The sequence below is a fragment of the Notamacropus eugenii genome, chromosome 1 (assembly GCF_028372415.1).
Source record: "Notamacropus eugenii isolate mMacEug1 chromosome 1, mMacEug1.pri_v2, whole genome shotgun sequence".
Classification (NCBI taxonomy): Eukaryota; Metazoa; Chordata; class Mammalia; order Diprotodontia; family Macropodidae; genus Notamacropus; species Notamacropus eugenii.
Window position 1 is genome coordinate 297,275,642 of NC_092872.1, and position 12,009 is coordinate 297,287,650.

At 38.1% G+C, this 12,009-nt stretch overlaps 1 protein-coding gene across 1 annotated transcript in view; it reads right to left on the reverse strand.

The window, feature by feature from the left end:
- Positions 1-2,136: 2,136 nt before the first annotated feature.
- COX16 (cytochrome c oxidase assembly factor COX16) overlaps positions 2,137-12,009 on the reverse strand; it is a 118,613-nt gene continuing 108,740 nt past the window's right edge. The window contains exon 4 of the mRNA XM_072629263.1: positions 2,137-2,502. Coding sequence (XP_072485364.1) covers positions 2,386-2,502 — 117 coding nt within the window. The 3' untranslated portion in view covers positions 2,137-2,385. The remainder of the gene's footprint in view (positions 2,503-12,009) is intronic.

Here is a 12,009-nt window from a genome sequence, read left to right on the forward strand (position 1 = left end):
ATATCTGGCGCTCAGCGGCTCTCACCGGCTCGGTTTGGCTTGTCTCCTGCTCCGCTGGTTTCACCCACCACTCTTGGGCTTCTCAGGTCCCTTCCGCCCTGCTGCGCTGACCGTGCTGCACTGTGCGCTGGGGGCTTACCCCCGCAGAACAGATCCTTCCCGTGGACCTTCCAGTCTAACCTGGGCTCCAAATCTGTCAAAGTCTGTCACCCACTGGATTCTACACCTCCAAAGTCTGGTCAGATTCTCCTTTCAGAGATATCCAGAGGAGTTTGTCCAGGAGCTTAGGTGAGTCGTTGCTTTCACTCTGCCATCTTGGCCAACTTCGACAATGTTGATCAACCTCTTCTGGACATTCTCTCCTCCCTAGGTTTTCGTGATGCTGTTCTCTGTCTTTCTCTCTCTCTCCTTCCTTCCCTCCCTCTCTCTGTTTCTTTCCATCTGTCTCTTTCTGGGCTCTCCTCATTATCTTTGCTGGAAGTTCATCTAAGTCATGCCTATTAACAGTGAAGGTTCTCCTGCATCTGGGAAGCCCTGAGCTCTGTACAGTCTCCAGTTCTAAGCAATTAGCTCTGAAAAGTCTCTCTCTCGCCCTATTAAAAGAAAGCACTCAAAAACAAAGCAAAACAAAAACAACTGTGGTATCCCCCAAGGCTCTATCTTAGTTCTTTTCTATACTATTTTGCTTGGTGATTTCATCTGCTCTCATAATTGTCATCTCTATGCAGATAATTCTCAGCTCTGTCTTGGTCTCTATTTGTCTAATCTCATCCTGACCTTCATTCTCTCATATCTAACTGAAGATCTTGAACTGGATATACAATAGACATCTTAAACTCAACATGTTCAAAACTGAACTAATTATCTTTTCCAAAAAAACCTTCCCCCTTCCAAATTTCCCCATGACTATTGAGGACACCAACGATCCTCATAGTCACACAGGATATAAACCTTTCTCCTCACATTAGAGGCAACTCACTTGAAAGCCCCCTTCTCCCCTCTGACACTGCCACCATCTTGGTACAGGTTCTCATCACCTCATGCCAAGACTATTTATTACAATAGTCTGCTGATTGGTCTCCCTGCCTCAAATCTCTTCCCATTCCAGTTCATCTTCTTTCTGCTCAGTTGTCAAACTGATCTTCCCAAAGCCCAAATCTAACAACCTTGTAATATCCAGTAAATTCCTATGGTTCCTATTACCTCTGTGTGGCTTTTTAAAACCCTTCATAACCTGGCTCCTTTCCACCTTTACAGTCTTCTTATACCTGACTTTCCTCCTTGCACCCTATGATCCAGTGACACCAGCATCCTTGCTGTTTCTCACACAAGATAGCTCATGGCATGTTCACTGGCTATTCCCCATGCCTAGAACTCTTTCCTTCCTCATTGCCACCTTCTGCCTTCCTTCAAGTGTCAGCCAAAGTCTTATCTTCTGCAAGAAGCCCTTCCTTCAGTCCTCCTCTGAGATTATGACTAATTTATCCCACATCTCTCTTGTTTATACATATAGTTGTTAGCCTGTTATGTTGTCTTCTCCATTAGACTGTGAGATCCTTTGTATTAACATGCTTAGTACAGAGCCTGGCACATGGTAGACACTTAATAAAGCCTTGGTGACATGACACTGAATGCCAAAAAGAGGACTTTATATTTGATTCTAGAGGCAATAGAGAGCCACTACATCTTAATACCAAATACCCATATTTAAATTTCTGTGGATGCTCATTTCATCTCAATTAGCAAAAAGTTTAGAGAGATCTGCTAATGAATTTAAAACTTTTCCAAAGTGACTTCTTAGTTCTAAATATTAAACTAAGAAGCTCTACAGAGAAATGTATAGCCTGAAATAGTCTGTAGATCAAGCACACACATAAAATGGCATTTAAATGATTGCCATTAAACAATCACCTACTGACACTGCTGCAAATGATAAATAAACAAAGTCCTAAAAATAAAGCAAAAACTTAAAAAAAAAGTTTCAGTGGTACTTCACAGAATAGGAATAGTTGTGTCTTCCTGGTTTCTGTAGTTTCTGTTACTACTCAGAATATTCTCATTACGAAGCAGTCTTAAGTGTCAAAAATGTTGTCCCAGCAACTCATAAGGGAAAAAAGAGTCAAAAAGTCCACATCCTTCTCAATGAAGTAGCCTTATTTTTATTCAAAAGTGCCCATTCAGTGGAATTACTTCCATTTGCAAATGGGTCAGATGGAAAGTACAAAGAGCTCTGCTATTTGACTTTTTTAGATATATTTGCCATTTAATTACTCATATGTTGGCTTATTCTGGCATGTAATATTCGTCTCCTTACACACAGGAGCAAACAGGGATAGCCAGGCAACGACATTTTGATTTAAAAAAGAGCAATCTGAGTCAGCACACTCAGGCTTTCTTGGACTTGAGAGTTTGTGGGTCTCGTCCTTGGAGAAGGTCAGGATCTTCCCATGGTCGAGGTCCTCGGATATTCTTCCAGTCATCAAAGGTGGAATCTTTTATTTTCTTTAAGAAAACAAAAATGAGAATATGCATATTAGTTCAGGAACTCAATGGACTGGAAGCATGAACTACTAAGGCTCCTGTTGTATTATAAACTATTAAGAAATCACATCATGACAGGTTCCATGTCCTTGGTCTCACTTGAATCAGATCTAATCAGTCTTCCATGAATACATGACTAAATCAATTTCAGGAAGGGATCTTGATTCCCTAAAACTCAGACTCAGGTAGAAGGTAGAAATGTTTTATTTAATGCAATTAAGAGGGTCCACCTTTGACAAAACTGAAAGGAGAGTAATTAAAGAACAAGCTACCTTAATATTATTATTGTTTCGTAACCTAAAAAACAAAACAAAACACTAAGCTTAAACTATGTACTTTTGTTTCAATTTGCTGAAGGACTTTTTTGTTTTAGAATTTCTATACACTTAAGTGGAAATTACTTGGGTCATAGAGAATTCCAATTACCTGGGAAAACTTGGGCCCTTTGGACCTCTCTCCTTCAAGCAGGAATGTTTAGTTAACACATAGAGTTTTTCTTCCACAATGGCTTTTGAAGGTAAGTTTCTCATATTTGTTAAAGGCCAAGGTCACTTTAAGAAACAAAAGCAGCCACCCAGTGGCTTTCCATTAACTACCAGTAGGTCAATTAGTAGGTCAAGTCAGGGATGCTTGTTCTGCATGGAAAGATGAGACAGTATTCCTGCAGAATAACAAAAGGTTTTTAACATTTTTTACATCTGGACATAATCCATATCCATAACTATCCTATCTTTTACTTTATTCTAAGTGGCTGACCAGCACAAGGCTTGAGGTGAAGAGGGAAAAAAAATGCAACGATGCAACGATGCAAAAAATGCAACGATGTTCCTTCACTTCTCCTTTCTTCCTTCTGAATCAAGCACCATTGATCATCTACCTGTCCATATCTTGCATCTTTAATCTTCATGGTATGATGAAATAAGGGGAAGAAAAAATGGAGCAGAAAGAGAATAAGGTTTTTGACAGTGGGTACAAGTGGACCCACTGACAAGTAGAAGAGAATTAATGTTACCAAGAAATCTGGGTTTTAATCCCAGTTCTGCAACTATAAGTTAGAAATCACATAGTGAACAGAGTTCTGGTCTTGGTTGTGTGACCCTGGACAAGTCACTTAACCTGTGCCTCAATGTCCTCTTCAGTAGAATGGGGATGATAATAGCACCTATCTCCCAGAAATATTTGTAATGTGCTTTTCACACATATAATAAAGCTATTATATAAATATATATGCATATATATCAAGCTAAATATAAATGCTAGCTATTATTAAATTAGAGACTCTTCAGAGGCAAAAAGGACTTTAGAGGCCCTCTTGTCCATTTCTTCAGCCTTCTACAACATCCTTGAGAATTGGTACCCAGCCTGTGCTAGAACACTTCTGATACTGGGGAACTCACTACTTCATGAAGCAGTCCATTCCATTCTGGGACAGTAAAAGATCTTCCTTAACTTTTCAAGTTGTGTTCTATAGGGCTATGTAGAATAAACTAAATATCTCTTCAAGATGATAGCATTTCAAATATTTTAAGATAAGCATCATCATCTCCCTAAGTATTCTTCTCTCTACAGTAAATATCCTCAGTTTTTTCAACATCTCTTTTAACCTCTTTGGGTTTCACTTTCCCCACCTGGCTTGGGGTTGGTGTCATTTTTTTATTCTTATTTTTATGTCATTCTCATTTCCAAATACATCTTTCCCTTTCTTCCCCATTCAAAGAGCATTCCCTTCTCACAAATGATGGACAAATACTTTCTCGGGCCCTTCCCACTCTATTCTGCAGTTTCTTTCTCCAGTGCCTGACTCCTTGCCAGATGGTTGTCCTAGAACTGACGTTGTAGTTGCCCATCGGCATGTAATAAGGTTCCTAACCAGAAGATGATGAAACTGCAAGTACCACCATTCTTCAGGATTACACAGTTTGTACAGGGTCATCGTGAAGATCAAATGCGACAGGGTGTGCAAAGAGAAAGCCATAAAGCATTATTTCACCAATGATAATAATTCCATCACTGCTTTGTCTTGCCTGACTGGAAACTGGATCTCTTGTTTCACACAGTGGATAACTACAATGCCACTGATTCTAACTGACAGTGCAAGGGAAATTATTTCAGGCACAGTTATTGAATCTCTCCATGGAGAGGAATTTCATGTTCTTATGTCACAGAAGAACAAGGGAATATGGTTGCCTGGTGATCTGAGGAAATAATTCTTGGGTAAGAACAACTTTAAGAATGAGAAAAAAAGCTTAGTAAGGGCTCCCCCGCTCAAAACAAAAAAAACAACCCCTGAGCAAATACCCATGAGTACCGTTTACAGTTAACTATGATTTATTGCTTCAGTTCCATCCAATGATAACTGCTACATAACATAATTACCATTGTATACAGAACATCATAAATAAAAAGCCAGAAAAAAACATTAAAAGGTATTTACTTATTTTGAGTAGGTTATTTAATTAGGCAAAGAGGATGGATTAGTATTCAGGTAAGTTGTATAAATAAGACCTTTCCCCCAAACACGACCTTCTCTGATGTGTGTGCTCATCTTGTCACTCTATTTAGGCTTGCCTCCCTCCTATACCAAGCTGTCACTAGTACAGGAATTAAATCCTTACTTCCACTAAATAGAAATACATGTATGTACTACATCTCATTTTCAACATAACCACCTCAGATGTATCAGATATGGGAAAAATGCAAAAGACACTAGCAAAAGCTCTGAAATATTCTGCTGACTCTATGAGACTTCCTGACATCACCAATAAAATTGGCCTCTAGAAACTAAGTAAATCTGGCTTTTCTGGGAGGTAAGGAGTGAGAAGCATAGCATTAAGCATCAGACTCTACTATTAATTAACTTAATGCCCTGGGCACAACTTCTCTGAGCTTTGGTTTCCTCAGGTGTAAAAGCAAGGGGTTTGGACTAGAAAAGCTCTAAGGTCCCTTTCAAAATGATGACTCTAATGTTATGATCCCTCAAGTTCTGAACAAAAGGGTTGAAATGTTAATCATTCCTGTCTTCAAGATTTTTAAGACAGAGTGCAAGTGGTTTAGGAATCCCTGAGAAATAAACCATTTAACCCAGTGAATTATCTCATATTTGTGCAGTTGTCATTTAGGAAAGGAAGGATGCTGGTAATTAATAGTATGCTACTTGCACACCTGGAAAACACTGATATAATTCCTCATAATTCTTTTTAAAATAAATTTTTGTTGATCTTCCGTTTTTAAAATCACCTACATTTCCTACTGAAACCTTCCTTCCACTCCATTTTAGAGAGCTATTCCTTATAATAAAGAATTTTTTGAAGGGGCAAAAAAATTCAGCAGCACAAATCAGCATATCCAGAAAGTGTGACATTATAGTCTGTGTTTCACACCTCAACAAAGGAGGGAAAAGTATCTTTTTCAATGTCTTCTGTGAGGATAAGCTTCGTCATGATTTGTTGCACCCAGTTTCAATTGCTTGGTTGTTCTTTCCTTTTCCATTGTTGAGGTCATTGTATACATTATTTTCCTGGTTTTGCTTACTACACTTCCCATCAGTTCATATAAATCTTTTCATGTCTCTCAGTATTCATCATATTCACAATTTCTTAGAGCACAATATTATGCTTACATTCATGTACCACAACCTATTTATCCATTCCCTAACTGATAGGCATGTATTTTATTTCTAGTTATTTACTACCACAAGAAAAGCTGTCAGATTATTTTAGTACATGGGAACTTTCTTTTTGCCAATGACTTTCTTGGGGTTGTGAAGAACATTAAATGCCAGAGGACTTTGCATTTTATCCTCAAAGTGCTTGCCTAGCAGTGGAATCTCTGAGTACTTTCTTCACATAATTTCAAATTGCTTTCCAGACTTTTCAGACCAATTCATAGTTCCACCCATAATGCATTAGTTTTTCTACAGTGCCTCTAATACTATAACCATCTTTTGTCATCTTTGTCAATTTGAAGAACATAATGGAGAAATATGGATTAGATGATAGGACAACCAGATGGATTCAGAACTGGCTGGATAGCTAGACTTAAAGAATAATTATTATACTCCATTATCAATGTGGCACAGGGTCTCCAGAAGAATACCCCAAGTAGCTGTACTTGGCCCCATGATAACATTTTTGTCAGTGGACTATATAAAAACATAGTTAGGAGGACAGCTAACACAATTGAAGAGTCATGATCCAAAAGGATCCTCACAAGGTATTACAGTACTGTGCTGAATCTAATAAGATTAAATTCTTACACTTGGTTTCAAATAAAAAAAAGCTAACCTCCACAAACATAGGATAGTGGAGGGATGGATAACTAGCAGTTATTTTGAAAAGGACCTGGAGGTTTTAGTGGATTATAGGTCCAATATGAATCAGCAATGTAATGTGATAGCCAGAAAAAAAAAAGCTAATGCAATTCTGGGCTATATTAGGACGTACCTTCTAATGAGGAGGTGATAATCCCACTGTACTCTCTGCCTTTGTCAGATGTCACAGAGACTACTATGTTCAGTTCTGGGCACCACCTTTAAGAAGCATTCATAAGCTGGAGACTGTCCAGGGGAAGGCAACCAGAATGGTAAATAATTTTGAGTTCACGGCATATGAGCATTGATTAAAAGAACTGTATACCTTTAACTTGGACAAAAGAAGACTTTGAGGGGTCATGAGAGTTGTGTTCAATGATTTTAAGGGATGTCATTTGGAGAAGAGATTAGGCTTGTTCTGTTTGACCTTATGGAAGAATCAGGAGCAAGGAGGGAAAGCTACAAAATGGATAATTTTGGTTTGATATCGGGAACAACTTCCTGTCTTGTGGAATGTCTTGTCTTGAGAGATGGTGGATTCCTCCTCTTTGAAGGTCTTAAATAGAGAGTGGACCACTTTAGCAGTTACGTTCTGGTAGACTTCCCTTTATGTATGAGTTGGCTTAAATGACTGCTGAGATCTCTCTCTCCTCCCATCTTTTCTGAGTCTATAATTCTCGTTAAGCTAAACTTTTCTTTTCACCAGAAGGTATATGAAATAAAAAGAAAAGAAAAATAACAAAGAAAGTTGAGTCACCATCAACAACCAGGGCCAGAAAGATACACCTGACTCAAAAAGGGAAACAACCATGAAAAAGGCTTAGTATTTTACAGAATGAAATTATTAGGCCTGTCACCAGTAAAAACACGCATGTGCTCCTGAATGTTTTGATTCTCTATCCTGAAAGAAGAGAATCATCTCTTCATAGCTGTTGGCCACAGAAATCACCAGCAATCCTTATTAGGCTTTCAAAGCACAGTAATTGAGATTAAAATATATCACTTTAACTACATACATATGTGTACATATGCATGTATGTATGTTTGTATAGAGGCACCAGTGATTACATCTTTGGTGCTTCAAACTGTCTGAAAAATAACAACTTGAACTTGTTTCTTCTAAGGGGTCCAAAGTGCTTTGTATACTGTTATCTTGGGAAATAGATACAGAAACCAAGGTGCTGGAAGATTATGTCATTGGTAACCAACTATAAATTTACTAGATTAAATTCCTTCAAAGTAGGGGCTATGTAGCATCTAAACTTTCTGTCTCTCTCCAGTGGCTAGAACAATGTTTTGCCATCAGTTAGTATTCAATAATGTTTCCTTTATTGTACTATAAATGAAGCAGTTCAAATTTCTAAAGTTTAGTTTTTTCCCCCACTGGTGTATTCGTTTTGTGACCTTGATGTCTATGATTTCCTTCCCCCACTCTCTACAGAACCTAGAAAAATGCTTTGCATGTAGTAGTCACTCAAATGATGCTGTGACAAGAATGATTAAATGCAATAATGTAAAAATTACTCCTTTATTATATAAACATAATAAAGAAAGAATACCAATGATTACTGTATTCTTGATATTTAAAGGACTTTAAAGTATAAAAGATATACCTGAGAAACTTTTACTTAAACAGAATACCATCACTGACCATGAGTTTTTTGAATTTCCTCAGACTTTTTCAATGTGTTTTTGTCCCACACTGGGGGTAGGGGGAAAGAAGGATGGAGTCCAGAATAGGCTCTAGTCGGAAAGGCATGGAAGAGAAATTCCAGATTGATACCAGCAAGGAAAGAACCATACAAAAGCCACCTTTGTGCTGCGAAGCTTAGAATTATTTCCCAAATTACCCCAAGAAAAGAAAAACTCCCTTACAACTCATACAAGTAAATGGACAGTGCAAATATTGCATCCATATTCCTGCCCTTTCCTTCAGCTAAATTAGTTCAGTTAATGCTGAACAGTTCTTGGTTGGAATCCTTTCTGAAAGCAAATACAGATGATGAGCTAGAATCAAGAAAACCACTGACTGCTAATCCCTTGCTCAAGCACCATTACTGATGGGCAGGGGTAGGAAAGACTACCAACAGCTATTGTCTTAAAGGAGGGGTTCTTAATCTGGGACCCAAGAACTTGTTTTAAAAATACCATTGTAATACCATTGATTTCTTCTGTAATCCTTTTTAAAAAATTTTTATGCATTTAAAAGCATTATTTTGAAAAGGGATCCATGGGCTTCACCACACTATTACCAAAGGATTCTATGATAACCAAAGATTAAGAACTCCTTCCTTAAGATTATTTAAAGAGACTCTTCTTTGCTATACCTTACGGAGAAAAGGGATCAGGAGATAGTATTGACAGGGAAGAGAAAAGATGACAGGAATGGGTAAGTCCACAGGAAAGAAGCTGTGAGATGAGAGAAATGGAAGAAGCTAGATGAAACCTGAGGCCCTCACCATCCCTTTGCTGCTATGGAAAAAGCTTTGCTCTGCTTTTGTCTACAAGTTGTCATAATCTGAGTACAAATATTAGTTTAATGTTAAGTGCAATTCATTCCATTTAATTAGTTTTACCCAGAGAACCTCCATTAAAGTCTTACTCTAAGGTCTCATCATGGCATGGAGGTAAATGTGGATTCCTGAAGACAATGCCAGTGGAGTGCCTGCCTAAGCAGGCTCTAGCAAGCCTGGAAGGTTTTCAGCATAGGCTGGGTCACCAATTGTATATCAGTCCCAGGACCAGCCAAGCCAATCTTGGGAGGCTCATCACCAGGCTAGCTTCAGACTGACATGTTTTTGGCCAGAATAACTCTTGAATTAATCAACAAGCATTCATTAAGGTACCATACTAGCTGCTGGGGACATAAATCCTAAGGATGAAACAATCCCTATTCTCCAACAGGGGCTTACATTTCTAAGCCCTACTTAAAGACAATTAAGTCACCCCATCCTCATACCAGTAGTATTCTCCTGGTGATGCTGTACTGTCATAAATCTTAGAACTCCTCAATCTATGAAGAATCAAAGTTGTAGGTGACCCAAAGGGAAAATGGAAACAGTTTGGTAGGCACAAGTAAGAATGTAACATATCTCCAATGACAGCCCCCATGCAAGAAATGAATAAGGAATGTTTTTATGTATGATCAGAAGAGAGAAGGGTCATTCATGCTCAGAGGAAGATATAAAAGATGAATAATTACTGCGCTTTACCATTATACATTTTAAATAAACAGATCTAGAAGAAGACCTCTGGCATGATGGGTAAATTTTATGTGGAAGCTGTACAAGAGAATTTGGACAAGAATCATATGGGATAAAATATAGGATGGCTATGATCTGCACCAATGGAAGATATATTAATAAAATAACATAGCTACTGAAATAAATCAGAAGACCTGGGTTCAAATTCTGGCTTTACACTTTTACTACCTACATAACTTAGGGCAAGTGACCTAACCTTTCTGGGCCTCAGTTTCCTCCACTGTAAAATGAGAGGGTTTGACTCTTAGATGATTTTCCAGTTCTAAATCTATAAGCCTAAGAATGGCTAGAGCTGCAAAAAGGATAATGAAGCAAGTTATTTTCCTACCAAAGGCATTTCTTTTTTGCCCTTTTGTGTTCTTCTTATATATTTGAGTTGACAAGGACTTGAAATATTGATGGGAAGGAAAATTCAAAGTATAGGACAGAAGATTTTCATTTCAAGATAGGAGCACACGTCTGGAAATGCTCTGTCAGAGTGAATATGCTTCACATGGCTTTGCAGAACCAGACTGAAGGGGTCTTTCTCTGTCCTGGAGCTCAATTTACAGGAGCAACTTTTAAAGCCTATCATTCATTCATTCAACAAGTATTTATGAAGTAGCTACTACGTGTGGAGTACAAAAAGATGCCCTGATCTGCCCTGCCTGAAGCACTTTGCTGGTTGATTTAGAGAAGAGGTCTAGGAATACTAAAACCTGCATAGCCATAAGGGCATTAGAAAAAGCGGTTAATTGTGGAAATTGGGCGAACCAAACTAACTCCATCTTGTGACTCAATTCTGGAGATTGTTCAGTTCCCTTTCTATTCAGTTATGGATCTAGTCTGATTTCTGACTTGTGAGAAAACTTTATTCAGCTCTTGGAATTAGGAGGAAACCTTATTGCACTGTTTGAACCTAGCCCTGAGTAGCTGGGAAGCTAGACCACCTCTACCTGCTTCTTAGAGACCCTTAACCAAGGACCTAGGCTGTGCTGACCAGAAAGGCAGTCAGATCCAAAGACTGATGCAAAGAGTTTTTTTTCCCCACAATTATACATCTCAGTCAACCAACATGTCTTATCTGAAAACTGGCTCCATACTGATGAATCAGTTACTGTTTCCATATTCCTTTGATTGAATATAGATATTTAGGGGGAGTAGGACACCCCTTTTTTCTGATTTCAGGAAACTGCACCTGTTTGCTTTCTTCCTCCCAACTTGGAAGGTCCCTAATCTTTCCTCCAATTAGAAATCAGATTACCTAATTTTGTATCCTGATTGTTGTATTTTAATTAATAGGTCTTATTTGATTAATTGTTTTTAATTGTAGTTAGGGTCTGATGTCAAAGTTGAGGAGGTCTGGTCCTCATTTGTTGAGCAACTGGCATGCACTGCTTAAAATAAATCAATATGCTCAGAAGCTCAAACCTTTGTTTCCTTAGTCATTTCATCTTTCACCCACAACAAGCACAATTGAATGCACTTAAATTCTTGTGGAATAAATGAATTAATGTGGAGTAATATACCACAAGGTCTATATAGTAAAGATAATAGGGTAGATAGAGCCAAAAATTTGGACTCCTAGAGGTTAGGAATGTAAAGTCTATTTGTATCTAGGTCTAGAAACATAGTAATTACTTAAATAAAGAAATGGAGTAAAAATATGAGTCAATGCAAGGGGACTAGTAGTCTAAAATGGCCTCTCTCCTTTCATTTCAGATTTGGTTTTGAGTTAGGCAGTTATAGTTCTTTGTGCCTCAGTTTCTTCCTCAAGGCTTATCTGGTCATCATTTTTAGTCCCACCAGAAAAGGTACTAAGAACGCATACAATGTACTTTGTAGTCTAAATGAGTCAGCACTGACTTCTGAGCTGAAGGACTGTATGAACTTTGTACTTCTAACTATAGTAGAAAA